This window comes from Coccinella septempunctata, chromosome X, assembly GCF_907165205.1.
Source record: "Coccinella septempunctata chromosome X, icCocSept1.1, whole genome shotgun sequence".
NCBI classification, from domain to species: domain Eukaryota; kingdom Metazoa; phylum Arthropoda; class Insecta; order Coleoptera; family Coccinellidae; genus Coccinella; species Coccinella septempunctata.
Genome location: NC_058198.1, coordinates 22,459,909 through 22,476,710, shown reverse-complemented (window position 1 = coordinate 22,476,710; position 16,802 = coordinate 22,459,909). Strand labels below are relative to the sequence as shown.

The following is a 16,802-nucleotide window of genomic DNA, read 5'->3' as shown; positions in this document are numbered from 1 at the left end:
TTGTATAAGTTTTGAGAAGAATTTTTCATACCAGTTTCAATATTGCCTGTACGTGTAAACATCATACTTATCTCACCTCCTGAATTTCCCCACTTGTAAATCTACTCAATACTCAATAAAAAATATTTTTGGGTCAACATTTAATGTAATATGTAGTTATATTATATTTAAAAGTACTGAGTGCTCATTGAAAGAGCCATGCTTCAATAGAAGCAATACAATAATCAATTTGGCAATAAGAATATTTAGAAGATGAGAAACTGGTAGATATTAGTAACTACAGTTGAGCTTTATAGATATAGAGGTCGATTTAGATGTTTCACTATTTCACTGCTGATAAATTGAACTAGAATTATTACCTCAACTCCCAATTGAATTCCAAGACATTAACAGACTTATCTAGATACAATGCAGATAATATACGATAGTGAACAACCTAGAAAAATGTATTCACAGTACTACAATTTTGTTGATTCAACATCACTTTTGTTAATCACTGCAATCCGCAGTATTTCTGTAGAAAACACATAATATTTCACATTTGTTATGAATTCGAGTGTCTAGTGTTGCAATATGATGAAGTTTCAAGAATTTTGACTTCTAATTATTATAAATAAAACGATAAAATACAGTACTACGTAATGAAAACCTGAGTTTGAACCTGATTCAAACCAATATCAACATATTGATAGGTTAAGGTCGAAAATATTCGAATGGTTGTGAAGTAAAATCATTTCATTCCTGTCAGTTCATCAGGTGTCCCATTATCCATATATAAATATATATATTTATATAAATATCAAAATTCACTCCAAACTATAATGATGTAATCTGATTAACGGGATTGTTGGAAATGAAAGGGCTGATTCTGAATACTACATTTATTACCAGTCGACGTTTCGGATCTTTACAGATCCTTCATCAGGACTCTAAAAACACAAAATTACAAAGTCACATTAACATTCATTGGTTGATTAAAATGGGCACATATTACCGAATAGTTGAGTTTCTCTGAAACAGTTGAAAAGACGCACATCAAAGGGCACTCAAGAAGTTTTCTGAGATTGACAATGTCTACACAACAATACCTAAATTTATCCTCAAAATTTTTTTCCTATCTAACAAATTCATCCATCAAACAATTTCTTTAAAAAACTACGTTTTAACAATTCTAGATTTCATTCTGACATATCTGACATATCTAATTGAAACCATAGAACAACACAAAATGACAAACTACATATATATATATATATATATATATATATATTCTTTTGATATAGAGCATTACAATCTTGAACAGCAAACAATAATTATAGCATGTGTATGGGATACGCCGTTGGTGAAATATTGATGTACACAAAAAATTTATGATATAAAGAATACAATTTCGTTGAAACGATAAATATTTTTTTTTTCAATTAACTAATCGTATGTTTGAGTATACGGAATATTTCTTACGTTTAAATGAATTTGCTCAAATAAATTCTTCATGTGAACCAAAAAAATCATGCTGATTGACTGTAACAACGCTCATTCACCTCGAAGAGATCTTATTTGATAAAATAAAAACATAAATTGAATTCAAAGAAAACCTGTGAAACAAATAATTCAGTTTTTGGAACCATGTCTATTTTCCCAGTGTTGTTTAACCACTTAGGACAAATTGCTGACAAAAAAGTGTATAAAATTCAAAATCAAAAACCTACTGACGTCCAGTTTCATAATAAAATTTGAAGCTTTCCTATGTCCCACTAAGAATGTTATGAAGGAAGGCTTATGTTCAAAGGGACTTCAGATTCGATTATGAAAGTGGCCGTTAGTCTTGTAGCCATTGGCATATGGCATATTCTTATTTTGTATCACATTTGTCATCAGTCTCAAAAATCACAACATTTAGAGCCCGTTCCCACTTATCCGATCAGTCTTTTTGCCCTGAAACCGGACGCCGGACGTGGGTGTTCACATTATATCCGATCAGTCTGTTTTGCCGGAAGGTCGGTGGTTCGACTCGCCGCCAGTTTACGTTTGTATTTTGTACGCGATGGACGGCGACGATGATGTTCTTATATTGTGGTGGTATTTGAGGCGAATGAGACGAAAAAGATGTAGAAAACGAAGACAACATTGGGTGCATCCTATACTTCGAGACCGATTTTCCACAGGGACATTTGAAACATTGATGGGAGAATTAAGGAATGATGAGGCGAAGTTCTTTAACTACTTTCGAATGTCTTTTTCCTCTTTCGACGATCTCTTGGGAAGAATTTCAATGGACATAAAATTACAAGACACAAGATTTAGAGAGTGCATTTGTCCACAACAAAGGCTGTCCATATGTTTAAGGTACGACCTTTTTTTCTCTTCAAATATTTATATAGGAAATGCTCTTCCAAGGTGGCTAGTTGGATTGGAAAATATTTTTAGGAGTTAAATAAAATACAGATATGTAATTATTGAAATATTTTTATGGAAAACAGTCACATGAGAGCTTTTGCTTTAGTACTCTTGATTAAGATATAATGACTAAAATCCCTCAAAATCATAATTTGATACACTTGATGCTGCTGAAGATTGTTGAGAATGATACGATGACTGAGAGGTTGGTGATGGTGAATGTACGAACGCTGCCGTTTGCTGAATAGATTGTAATGCACTTGTCGCTGCAGGAGATGGTTGAGAATGATACGATGACTGAGAGGTTGGTGATGGTGAATGTACGAACGCTGTCGTTTGCTGAATAGATTGTAATGCACTTGTCGCTGCAGGAGATGGTTGAGAATGATACGATGACTGAGAGGTTGGTGATGGTGAATGTACGAACGCTGCCAGCTGCTGAAGAGGTTGTGTATGGTATCCACGATATGGATCTTGCCATTCAGTTTGATAATCATATCTTTGGAAACCAACTCTATTTCGGCCTTTGATTTTTTGTATTAGAGCTAAAACTCCTGCTTGGAACTCTAAAGTTTCATCCATTGTGAAAGAATCGACGGCGGGTAATACACCCTTGAAAAAAAATAAATTTGGATTTTCTTTTTGTTGTGTCATCCTAGAGTCCAGGAACTTAGATATCTTTTCATCGACGTCTGTTGTGCTCTTCGTGCTTTTGGGAATCGAAGGTTTACGAAACTCAGTTGCATTACTAGGACCACTTTGTACATTTCCTTCATCGCAGTTTTGAATAGACTCTTGGGTTGATCTTGGCTCATAAACCTTCTTTAAAAACATCAACTGTTCTTCGTGTATATAACGTCGAGACTTTTTGGCAGCAGATCCAGATTTTTTTTCATCTTTCTTATTTTTCATCGATTTTCGCCATGTGTCTCGAATGTTGTTCCATTTATCAGATACAGATTTTCCTGCAAACAAATAATAATATCATAAAGTTCTGTTGTTTAAGTGTTTCATCCATTTTATTTGTTTTCAGATATTTTGCTTCTGGGTGTTCGTTTAAGGAACTCCACTACTCATATAGGGTAGGAATATCGACTATTAGTAAAATAATAAAAGAAACAAGCGTCATTATTTGGAAGAGATTATGCACAGATTTCATGAAGTTGCCTGATACAGAGGGAGAATGGGAAGCCATTGCAAATGGATTTGAAACAAAAGCTAACTTTCCTCATTGTCTTGGAGCTGTAGACGGAAAGCACATCAGAATTATAAAACCATGCCATAGTGGTTCCATGTTTTTTAATTATAAAGATTATTTCTCGTTTGTATTACTTGCTGTGGTAGATTCAGAATACCGATTCATCTACATAAGTATTGGTTCATATGGGAAAGAGTGTGATTCTACCATATTAAAGAACAGTACCTTTTGGCAAAAGTTTAATGATGGTTCATTAAATATACCAAACCCCAAGCCTGTGCATGAAACCATACATGAAGAAATGCCGTATGTACTCATTGGGGACGAAGGCTTTAGCTTAACACCGAATCTCTTGAGACCATATGGGGGTACACATCTAGATCATGAAAAAAAAATCTTCAACTATCGCTTGAGCCGAGCTAGAAGATATGTTGAGTGTGCCTTTGGTATTCTAGCCAATAAATGGAGAATCCTGCATCGGCCGATAGATCTTCAAATAGAAACGGCGATTAACGTCATAAAAGCTTGTACGGTTTTACATAACTTTGTCCGAGATAAAGACGGTATTAATTTACAACAAAACCCAATAAGTATGGAAACAAGTGAAGAAACGGGCCCGTTTCCACGTCGTCCACATCCTCGACCGTGTAGAGGTGGTCCTACTGCAAATATAATTCGAAGAGCATTTGCTGAATACTTCTCGTCTGATCTTGGTTCAATACCTTGGCAGGAAACAGCTATATGAAACTACCTACATAGCATTGAATAAAAAATTAACTTACCATATTTTTTTCTTTCCTTTTCGTCCAATTTCTCGAATTCAGGATTTAATATTAAGCAAATTTCACGCCATGCTTCTAATCGTCGATTAGTTAATTTGTAATCGTCCAAAGTTTTATCCCACAATACGGGTTTATTTTCGACTAGCGATATTAACGCGCAAGCGTCCACGTCCATTTTCCACTAGCACTAACAACTAGCGACGCGAGAAAGAGCGGGCTCGTCTTCAGTCTTGACCATAGATTCATCTATGGTCTTGACGGAACGTTCGTTCACACTCATCCGATCCGGGCGTTTTGACTGATCATCGCAGTGGCAAAATGTCCGTCAAATAAATCGGATCAGTCTTTATTCCCGGATCAGTCATAATGTGAACAGCTCCTATGGAGCTGTTCACAAATTGTACTGCCACTGGCACATCCGTCTATTTAGACGGACCGGGAAAATAGACTGATCGGATAAGTGGGAACGGGCTCTTACTCAATTATGGAGACACCTAACTACAGGTATCGTCGATTTTTTTAACGAATAAATTTGCTGATTTTAATTAGACGAACTAATATAATTACGAAATTGCCACAATCTGATTAAATAAAACCGCCAATATAATGTAGATGATCTAGCTTCATTGATATTTTGCTAAATATATTTTGCAAAGCTGACATAAATTTTCTAAGGTGGCACAGCAATCACTGTGGAAATTTATCTCAAACAAAATTTACATTAATGAACGAAGTTTTTGACGGCATGCAGATAAGAATTGAATTCTGAAAAAAAGTACCTCCCAGAGCAGAACTCGAACCTACGACCCCCTGATTACCGAGTTTTGCTCTGGAAGGTACTCTTTTTAGATTTCAATTCTTGTCTGCATGCCGTCAAAAACTTCCTTTGTATTTGATTTTCAGACACTAAAAACTATCATCAAAATTTACACTGGTCGCCAGATGATCCTCTTTCTCCTATACATAACAGACCAAACTCATTAAATCTTTAATATTTTCACTCTTCTTTCTGTGTTCAGCTTAAGGAGTATCAGAACATCAATATCTTGAAACCATTCGAACTTACTTGGAATATGCGAATAGAAAATATCGTATTGAGAACTTTGGAATAATTGATTTCCATCAAAAAGGCCCGAGCAGCTGATATTTTTACAGTGACATTATACCATGATAGTTCAAAAACTACTGCGAGAAAACTTTCAGAATCAGGAAAAGAATGTGAATTCTAAGAAAGACAGCGTTAACCGACCAATCGACCAGTGCATGATTCAAGCGACAAATTTTCAACTATTCAACTAGATCGATGGACTCTTTTCCCATAATTCCAAACCTTCGCGACGGGAAGATGATACTGCTTCAAAATGAAATAATTTCTTCGAATTCCAACATAATGTAGAAGTAAATATTCAAGTGTTATTTTGATGATCACTCAATTCGAGAGACGATAAATTTATCGATTGATTCATCAGGAGATAGGCGTGCATCTTCCAGTACTTCTTAAATTATTGCAAAATTTGGGAACTCCGGATGTGTACGAAAATCTGTCGAAAACACAGAAATGTCGATGGACAACCAAAATCAATGTGTGTGAGTGAAATTTGTTTGAGCTTCGTTATCAACTCGTCCAGTTAGAATTAGGTACTCAAATATCAGTTTAATGGGGAGACTCTCAGAGGCCTAAACCAGGCGATTTTCAATAAAATTATAGTTTGACTTATTCTCTTAAAAGACTCCCCATTAAACTCCATATTTGGATACAGTGAATCAGTGGAAATCGTGTAAAAAGAGAAATTGTGTTACCCTTGAAACCTGAGAACTTTATTCGAGTAAATGAAATTGCTGAACATGTTGATATAAATGCTGTTTGAAATATTTTGAAGAGCTACAGTTACCATTGCTCACAAGTGAAAACGAATCTTGAATTTTTTCCGGAGACAACGTAAGACTGATGGAACTTCGTGAAACGACCATGTAAGGTCAGGAACAAAATGGTTTTTTTCTGAAAAATGCCTTACTAATGAACCATCATTTTCCCTCGATAGATAACGCAATCCATCAGCAGTCTCATATTGGTCTCGGAAAAACAATTCTAAGTATCCCTGTGTTTACTCGATATACACAATAGATCAATATATCGTCAGGGATTTATAGAAATCGATGAGCGCTGACAAATATCTGAGGCTCTTGCAAAATCAAATTATTCCGATAGTTTGGCAATTTCCAATTAATTGTGATGACTTTAGGTTTCAACAGGATGGTTGACCAAGCCATCATGTGAGTGAAGTGGCACAATTTCTTCCAAAAAAAGATCAGCTGATTCATCTTCCATGAGTGTTTTGGATATTAAATGCGAATGGACACGAAGACGACCAAGCTACAAATGAATTGAGTGTGAAGATAATCCAAATGTATGCCAATATTATACCCAATCTACTCAAAGATGAAAGATTGGCTATTTTTAGGCAGAGGTTGCACTATTTGAACACTGGTCAAGGCGATAAGTTGTTTCTATTTTTTTATATTCATAGAAATTAATTTATTTTCGACCCAGTTATGGCGAAAAAGATAAAAAGTAATTATTATCAGATCGGAAATTATTGGCTTCAATGTTTTTCTGTGAGCTTTATGTTTCTTCTTAATGGATATTCATTAATATTCATTCTGGTTAATTGGATAAAAGTATATTGGTAAGGCCAAAAATAACCTTAATGAACATGCCCACAATTTTTAACTCGTGGTGAATTTCAACATAGAGCATACAGAATAACTATTTATGCCGCTAATAAATTCCGCACGTGCAATGGAAGAAGCAATGTCCTAGATTTCCTTCACTATTAAGTGCGCTGTCCGCACCACAACCTTCAAATTGGAGCAAGTTGGTCTAGTCGAATACTAATATAATTGCATCATTATATAGTATACGTATTGCACTGATTGATAGGTCGATTAGAATGCAATTTATATCGTATTATTCCAAGATTATTTTCCATACCTGTATGTATAGGGAAATGGTTATGTGGCCACAATCTAGTAATTAATTTGAAACGAATGTTTGTTTGTATTTCCACAGTGACAAATCGAAGTTGTTTGCACAACCTTTTATTTAACCGTTTGTCTGCATACTGCAGGCTATATCTCTCATTCCATGAGAGGACAACTATTTTCATGTATGTGAATAATTTTCGCAAACAGCCTCGCATTTCCACAAGGGCTGTGTGCCGAGGGTTTTTATCCATTTGAGATCGGTTGGGATCGAACCTTCAGCTTGAACGGCTTCTCTGAATATTACGTAAGTCACTTGATTTCGTTTGAATAATTTGGCACCAGGTACATCTAACCGTAATGAAATTTCTCGAAATATTTTCGACTTATTGTATACAGGGTATACAGGCAAAATTCGTTGTCTACTGAAGGGATCTCGAGAACTATAGCAGCTAGAAGAAAACGGACGACACATTCTCTTTTTTCTTGACTAATCCAAAACTGAAAACAGATCCAGCCTAACGTTCATAGATTTTGAGTTATGATCGAAAATTGAGAAATTGTCATTTTCAATGAAGCTGAATAACTCTTTTATTTGAACTCGTATTGAAAATCCGTTGTTACATTCTACAGGGTGATGTAATAGTCGGTCGGAAAATAGAAAGTCCTGAAAGCTTCGGTGAAAGCAGACCACGTAGTGAGGCTGCGTTTATTGTTCCTGAACCATAGGGAAGCATCTCCGGTCAAGATTTGCGGTAGGCCTGCCAATATCCTTTCTGGATCTAGGTTGAGTTGGCGACGGACTTCTTCCATCCTTTCTAAGAATGCAGCCGGATCTTGTAGTCCATCGAAGCTCACTCCGTACTTATGTAAGTCCACGGGGTCGACGTGGCTGGAGGTATTCTGCGGCGGTGGTGTCGGGAAAACAGGTGGTGCCAAGTGGATAGTTGGGTTTGGGGTCGCTTGGCCATTCTTGATGAACTTGGCCAACCTTTTCCTCATCTCGTCTACTGTCCCATCCCTGCGAAGATGGAATTTATCCAATTCCACCTCAAGTTCTTCCTTCCTCAATTTGTAAATCCAGCTGGTACTCTGGTCCATAGGGGCGGTGATCGGCTGGGTTTCCTCGGTGTTACTAGTCATGTCCGGTCTTTGGTCTGGTCAATAGTTCTCTTCGTAGGCTAACTGGATTCCTAGTTGTCTGCCTTCCTCTTGGTGGTCTTCAACTCTCCTCCTAGCCACTTACACCGCTACATTTATACCTTTTCCCCCACCTAGGAGGTAGTAGGGGAAACTTTCGTGCGCAGATCTTCAGAGTGTTTCCCAGGAACCTCCACCATTTGTCGCTAAGGCTACGGTCGGTCGGAATACGGTTACTCGGTCGGAATACGGTTATTCGGGCGGAAAACGGTCGCTTATTGGTCGGCGCTCACTCATCTCCAGGTCAAGTCTTCGACACCTCTCTTCTCCCGTCCAGTTGTTGGGACGCTTCGGCAGCTCTTCACAAACAACGGTCCCTGCTCGGGCGCCATTTTGTGACGGCCCCCTGTCTCCAGCTGTTATCATCTTCCTCTCCGAAGATAGAAACCTCGGGCGCCACCTCTAGTTTAAAGTGTTGAGGACACTCGGAACCTGTAGGCGGTATCCCACAGGTGACCAGGAGCTACAGTCAGAGAAGGTTATGTCCAGGGGTCAGATGTTCATGAAGTTCGGACAGTCCCCTATCTCTGAAATATCTTAGAAACTCTACTCGGGAGAAAAATAAAACACACAATAAACATGAAACTTCTATTCAATATCTTCTATATACATAATGATGTCGTACAGGGTATAGGGTGAACAAGAGGTGCAGAAGCAGAAACGGGATGTAACGTGCTTTAAATGTAGAAACTCTGTTGAAGACGGATGAATGAAAGCATGATGAGTGAGCAAAGTAAGAATGCGGGATGAAGCGGTCGGAGTTAGAATGGATAGCAATGTAGGATCGAGAAAGTTGAGAAAGCAGTAATTTGGGTTCAACGATACATGTATACAGTTATGTTATTGTTGCATATAATTAATATATTTAGTACTAACTCGCTCAGCACGAGGTACGAATCCACGTCCGATTGGTAGCGGACGTCTTCCACTTCTTGTACATCCAGCCGTCTGGCCATTGTGGTGTGCACTCTCACAGTTTTTTGAATAAAATCAAAAATTAAAATTATAGTTCGAAGATAACGAAAAACAAAAACAGTTCTAATACGCAAAATAAAAGATGAAGTTCGAAAATAAAGGCACCAAAAAACCAAATAAAAATGAAATGTTCTAATAAAGTTCGCAGGAAAATCAGGAAAAATATCGAAAAACCACTACACAACAGGAAGATTATTCAGAGAATGAAAATCTGGTGCGAAATTCCCCAAATACCGTATGGATGGCGATGTTTGACTTTCGTAAAGCCCTTACCATATGGTATGTGGGGTCGTACGACTGGAGGTAGGTGATTTCGGGATATACATCACCGAACGGCTGTTGGCATGTGATATACCCGCCGTGGAGGGTGTTGTGGACGCGGTATATCACGTGCTCTTTGCCGGCCTCCAGTCGTTCACGTGCGGTCGGGATATGGAGGAAGAGCGGTTTTTTCGGATGGTTGAGAACCGATCCGAAATGTAGCTGTATCAGCAGAATAGATGCTCTGTCTCCCTCGGAAATTATGGTCTCTAGGTTGTGCCGGATGGTGGAAGGCTCGGCTATCACGCCGTGTTTGCAACGGTAGTACAAGTACGCGACATCGTAGTATTGAAAATTTTTGTCGGTACCGTACCACCGTTGCAAACCCTGCTCTCTTACGTTGGCGGCGTACTCTCTTTTATCCATGTCTGGCCATTGTGGTGTGTCTCGTTCAGTGGCGGCCCGTCAGGGACGGCAGGGTCGGCAGTGCCGACCCAAAATTTCGCGAGCAGCAAAAATGTGAATTCTCACTTGTGTAAAATAATAATGTATTAGAAATTCTCCAAACATAACATAGCTCTCAATAAATTTTATAAAAATATTAGGTATGTATATGATATCTGATATCAATGGAATATGGAACTCTTTGAAATACGCTGTTTCAATTTAAATCCTACTCGCTCCGTAGACAAAATACGCTCACCTCCAATCGAGCTATGAAGACAGCGCCGCAGATGCCTTCTCTAGCGACCGAGTGACCGACCGTTCGTTCTGTTCATTCTAGTACGGCATGCCGGATCTAGATTGTAAACATATCGAAGGAGCGCTAATATCAATGAGTCAAATTGCTTCAAACTTGAATAATTTTTGTTGGAATTTCATTCGCATAACAATTAAAATTAGATAAGTCTCTTATTTAATATTTTTTCCGTCAATATCCGATAGTTTCAGTTTCACATAACAAATTACAAGAGATCGAATTTTTAATGTATTTGTTAATTTTTATAAACGTGAGTGCTGAATATATAATACTAATGAAATTTCGACAATTTTTTAAGACCTTTTCAAAGAATAAAGACCAAAACTATGATGAAAGTTGATATTGTTGGCTCAATACTTCGAACGGTGTAGGACATATAGGTCCGGCAGGCAGCGACCCTGCCGACCCTAGAATGCCTCTCTTCGGTAACTCGAAGAATGATCGTTCGGGATATCTCGATTCTATCGTTTGCGCTCGAGGTGATGTTAATTTCTCGCAAATCTCAATTTCGTTAGAATGCACTTTTGTTTGTTTTTCCAATATTATTTTATGGATAAGCATTTTTAGAGTATTTTTATTTGTTATAATTATTTTCGGTTCTTATTTTCATATTTGTTCCGAAATTATGTTTATTTTTCTAGTGGTATGCAGGGCTAAAATAGTTATTTCTCAATCATTTTTTATTTTCGGGATAATCTTCAGAGATTATTGAAACAGAAACAAAAATTTTGGCGAAACTCCACTATAAAAAACTAACGCACCCAGTGCAGTACCCCATGGTGATGTGGAAACCTGCATAATACATAGGTATAGAAATATTTGAAAACAAAAAAAAAATATATATATATATATATATAATTATGAATTTTGGGATAAAGACTTGGTTTTTAAAAAAACACTTTATTTACAATAGAGAATATTTGAATATTCTGTGTAAACTATGACTATCGACTAAGGCTCTAGATCTATTTCTTCAATGAAGGCAAGGAAGAAGATGCTTTTATACAAATATCTTATCTATAGGATGTGACTCAGCACTGCAGGTGTTCACTGCTGACTTTGCAGGCTGCAACATAGTCATATACAATACTTATGGTTAATCTGGATAAGTAACATTGAATTAATATGGGGTGCGATTACATAATTCCTCCCCCCTTTGGATAAAGGTATCACCTCTTTGAGGTGTAGCTTTAAAATTATGAAAAACTTTACAAATTACCCAAATAACTGTTGAAATTATTATAAGAATCAAAATAATCATAAATGTTGATGTCGATGAATTCCATTTCCAGTCTTCAATGTCATCTAGCTGGAATCTGGATATCTGGAATCTCTTCATCCTTGACGTTGAAGTCTTCTTTCTCTTCTTCCTTGGAGTGATTGGTAAAAAATGTAGGTTTTGGTAAAACGATGTATTTTTCCTCGTTTTTAACTTGAACGGGGTAAATTTCCTTTTGATTGTTACTAATGATACACTTGGACTGGATTATAGCCATTGGCGGGGTAAAATGATACTTTGTTTGCTGTGGACATTTTTCTTGAATTTCCAAATTATTAATCGATAAAATATTTCCATCTTCCAATGTTTTTAAATTTGGTGCTGAGGGTGATTCTCTTCTGGGACAGCTTTCTAAATGAGTTTTCAAAACATTTTTCATGCATTCTGGAGGCCTGTCGAGGGAATCTTGATCACAGAGGTAGTCTTCCTCTACTTGATGACATTGTTTCGTGGACCTCCTTTGTGAAAGGAAGGGACAAATTCCGTTGAGGGATATAGTAAAACTTGTATAGATTATATTTTTCCTCATAAACCGTTGGAATTGAAATTAGAAATAACAATGTTTTTTCTTTAAAAATGACTTTGGTATGACATATCTGAAAATAATCTTTTAAATGATGCATTGAAACAATAGTATCGTTTTTGACAATTTCCGCAAATTTTGTGTAAGGGAGAATAGATTCATGCAGGATGTGCAATCTTGCAAAGCTCACTGCTGTCTGAATCTCATCCAAAATATTTTTGATGTCTTTAATTTCAAAAGTCATGAGATGCATTTGTTCAATACGTTCTAATTGAGGTACAGTACGAAGCAATTTGAAATTTTCAGTTAATTTCTGAAATTTATTAATGTACTTATTTTTCAAGTCATTTATAATATTAGCGATTTGTTTTTGATTCCTCATAAGTGTCTCTTCGTTTTTCTTTATACTTTCAAAATAACTTTGGTAAAGCTCTTCGTCATCAGAATCTAATGTTCCAAATAATATCTTTGATATTTTGCCTCCAACATTAATCAATCCTCTTTTTTCTCTAATTCTCTGAGTTAAAAGTTCTTCTAATGTTTTTACATTTATTAAATTTTAATGCTGTAAATACTGATAATGTGCTGTCTGAGAAAACCCTAGTTGTTTATTTTTAAAATGATCAATCTCTTTTTGATATTTGAGTATTAAATCTTCAATTTGACTCAAATCAATATGATAAATCAATTGTATATGCCTTTTTGTAATATAGGCTTTTCCTAATAAAATTGGAAGAATATTATTTTCTAACGGAATAATTGTGAGGTTCGTTATTAATTCTACTGCCTCGAGTATTATGAAAATGAATGTGACGTATTTCATCTTGATCTGAAACAAAATATTTAACTACTTTTTTCTTTGTTTCAAAATTTTCTTATGATAAATGTGTTTATTTTTATTATCTTGAATTCTATGTGTATCGATTTCGCGAATATCTACTTTTTTGTATACGGGATCAAGTTTACGCGTTATTGGATTTTTGATAAAAGTGGGGTTTTCATTTAATTCATAAGTACTTTTTGCTGAACGTTTTTCATTTAATTTATCTAACTTTTCGGTTGCCCTCTTTTGATTTTTTTCCAAGTGTTTCGTTTTATCATTCAAATTCTCAATATACTCATTTTTTGATCTTGAGAGATAATAAATAACTACATTAATTTTTGATTCGTTGAAAATATATTTGATCATATTGAAAATGCATGACCATTCAAATCTATCTAAACCACTTGCTAATCGCGGTAATGCTAAATATTTGTCATTATTATATTCGCATAATTCTTTAAGCTTGATTAAACATTCAAAAACATTTTCATAATTAGGTTTATCAAAATAAAATTCTTTTCTTATCAAATAATAAATATTCTTATTGTCTTTTCTAATAGACGCGACTTCACCAATACCCTTATTTTGTAACTTTAATTCATCTACATTTCCGTATTTATTTTTAAATATTGACGCAATTCCTTTACTCATTTCAAGATCTCTAGATACACAATGTGCAAATGAATATTTTTTCGGAGCTTTAAATAAATTACCTTCTTTTTCTTTAACATTATTTGATTCAGGAATATTATTATTTTCATTCAATTTTAAGAAGTTTTCATACGTTTTCTCATTTTCAGATTTCCATTTAATTCTACTTAATGCATCGGCATTATTCATCGATCCTTTTCTATACTTGATTTCATAATCGTATTCTTCTAACTTGATTCTCCAGCGCATTAATCTTGAATTCGGTTCTTTTAACGAAAATAGCCAAATTAATGGTTTATGATCTGTATAGATCGTGAATTTCCTTCCGTAGAGATATGGTCGAAAATGTTTACATGACCAAACAATTGATAATAATTCTTTTTCTATCGTGCTATATCGAGTTTCAGCGGGATTTAGAGTACGACTTGCGTAGGCGATTGGAAGATCATCAGGTGGTTCTCCTTGAGATAAAACTGAACCTATCGCAAAACCTGACGCATCAGTTGTCAAAACAAAGGGCGCATTAAAATCGGGATATCGGAGAATTGGGTGATTTAATAAATTATTTTTGCATAATTCAAAGGATTCAATGTAATCGGAATTATCAATATTAATTTTTGCATTCTTCTTCAAACACTTTGTCAATGGTTTGGTAATTTTTGCAAAATTGGGAATGAATTTTCTGTAGTATCCTAGTAAGACCAAGGAAAGATTTAATTTCCTTCTGTGTCTTAGGAATAGGATAATTTTGAATAGCTTCTAATTTATTTGGATTTGGTTTGATTCCTTCAGGAGTAATCACATGACCAAGAAATTCAATTTCTGTTTTAAAGAAATGACATTTATCTAACTGAATTTTCAGATTTTCTGCTGCAAGTGTTTCTAGAATATTATGGATATCAGCTAAATGCTGTTCAATAGTTTCTGAAAATATAATTATATCATCCATATAAATATAGCATATCTTTCCAATAAAATTTTTCAAAACTTCGTTCATTAATCTCTGAAAAGTTGCTGGCGCATTCTTAAGACCGAAAGGCATTCTTAAAAACTCGTAATGTCCGTTTTCGACAGTAAAAGCAGTTTTTTCAATCGAATTTTCATCCAACTCTATTTGATGAAATCCGGATGCTAAATCTAAGGTTGTGAAATATTTTTTGTTACCGAGTTTGTCTAAGATAGAGTCAATTTGGGGTAATGGATACTTATCGTCAATAGTTTTTTCATTTAACTTTCTATAATCTATGGCGATACGCCATTCAGTTTTTCCGGATAAATCCTGTTTTTTAGGAACAATTACTACGGGAAATGACCAAGGAGATATACTCGGTCTGATTATTTTCTTATCTAATAAATCTTCAATTTGGTTTTTCACCTCTTCACGATGAATCTCTGGATAACGATAAATTTTACAGTGAACTGGATTTTCATCGATCGTTCTTATTCTGTGTTTTATTTTACTTGAAAAATTCAATGGTTGACCCGGCAATTGAAGGACTTTATCATTGGTTTGAAAGATTTTAATAAGTTGACTTTTTATTTTGGGTTCTAAGTGACTCAAATCTATAGGAATTCTTGTTGGATTTTGACAAACTTGTTGATATTTAAAAGGGATTTGACAAAAATCATTTTCTAAAACCATATTTTTGAAATCAATTCTCAAATCGTATTTATTGAGAAAATCTGCTCCTATTAAACCATCATAATTTTTATGAAATTTATAAAGAACAAAGGGATGACAATCATTAATTCTTAATTCGGAAAATAGAGGCAATAAAACTTTTTCATTTGACGTTTGAGATCTGAAACATGCAGTAAGGGTAGTATCTTCTCTAAAAATATTTTCTTTAAAATTATTATAAGCGAATTTTGGATCAATTAGACAAACTGAACATCCACTATCAATCAATAATTTACATTTGGGATATTCGAATTCTACATAGGGTAATTGATTATGATATTCTAACGTCTGGTTTAAGTCAACGCGAGTTTTTCGGCTGATTGACGAAAATTTTGATTGGGTGTCATCTTTGACGTAGAAGGTTTTGATTGACTATAAAAATTCTCTTTTCGCTTTTCTTCTTCAGCGTGAGTTAATTCTTCGAACGTAAAATTAGGAGTATTTTCATTACGATGATTATTAACATTTGGATGATTTTCATTGCGATTATTATAGAAGTTTCTTTGTGGATTAACATTATATTGCGTGGAATAATTTGCTCGTTTTTGCGGGTAGTTTCTAGTCTGTATAGACATTTTTTCAGGCGGACTATTATTTCTATAATTAGGGTTAGGCTTGAAAACATTAATATTTTGATTTCGTTGTTGATTTGATCTTTCAAAAGTTTCACGATATGAAGGATAATGAGTTTTCACTTGCCGCTGTTGAATCTGAATCGGCTGAGACGGAAAACTTTGCTGATTATTATAAAATCTATTAACATTATTTCTCGGCTGATGATTGAACGAATAATTATTTCGGTACGTCGACTGATTATTGAATGCTTTATTCGACGGCTGCATATTCTTGGTGCGACGGCTCTTATCTAATAATTCATATTGTGCCATATTGCACAAATAATCTTTCACGGCATTGACCGTTTCGTCGAAAGAAAGTGCATTATTGGTAATTAAATAGGTTCTCAATTCTACAGGGGCATTCGAAATTAACACGGTTTTACAAATTTTATGAATATTAGATTTATAAATTTGTTTCTCTGGATCAGGCATTAAATCAGCATCAATTCTGTAATTTATTCTGATTTTCATTGCAATAATTTTATCAATGAAAGCTAATAAATTTTCATGAGGTTTTTTAGTCAAAAATTCTAGGGTATGAATCAAAACGTCTAAATTAATATTATCACCAAATTTGCTATATAAAAAGTTCTTTAGTAATCCCCAATTATCAGGAACATCAGATGTAGAAACCTCAGCTAGGGCTCTATCAGTCATTTTGATTTAACGACAG

At 35.1% G+C, this 16,802-nt stretch overlaps 2 protein-coding genes across 2 annotated transcripts; one reads left to right on the top strand and one right to left on the bottom strand.

Moving 5' to 3' along the window:
* Positions 1 to 1,906: 1,906 nt before the first annotated feature.
* Positions 1,907 to 4,377, top strand: LOC123321991 (protein ALP1-like). The gene is made up of 2 exons (XM_044909804.1): positions 1,907 to 2,346; positions 3,431 to 4,377. Exons 1-2 carry the CDS (start codon positions 2,045 to 2,047, stop codon positions 4,338 to 4,340), a joined length of 1,212 nt encoding a protein of 403 aa, XP_044765739.1. The 5' UTR covers positions 1,907 to 2,044; the 3' UTR covers positions 4,341 to 4,377.
* LOC123321994 lies at positions 2,451 to 4,843 on the bottom strand. The gene is made up of 2 exons (XM_044909810.1): positions 4,378 to 4,843; positions 2,451 to 3,362 (listed from the first exon to the last, which is right to left on the bottom strand). Exons 1-2 carry the CDS (start codon positions 4,550 to 4,552, stop codon positions 2,527 to 2,529), a joined length of 1,011 nt encoding a protein of 336 aa, XP_044765745.1. The 5' UTR covers positions 4,553 to 4,843; the 3' UTR covers positions 2,451 to 2,526.
* Positions 4,844 to 16,802: the final 11,959 nt, after the last annotated feature.

Coding starts and splice junctions, on each gene's coding strand:
- LOC123321994 (XM_044909810.1), bottom strand. CDS start 4,552: ATGGACGTGGACGCTTGCGCGTTAATATCGCTAGTCGAAAATAAACCC. Junction 3,363..4,377: donor AAAGGAAAGAAAAAAATATG/GTAAGTTAATTT, acceptor ATTTGTTTGCAG/GAAAATCTGTATCTGATAAA.
- LOC123321991 (XM_044909804.1), top strand. CDS start 2,045: ATGGACGGCGACGATGATGTTCTTATATTGTGGTGGTATTTGAGGCGA. Junction 2,347..3,430: donor AGGCTGTCCATATGTTTAAG/GTACGACCTTTT, acceptor ATTTGTTTTCAG/ATATTTTGCTTCTGGGTGTT.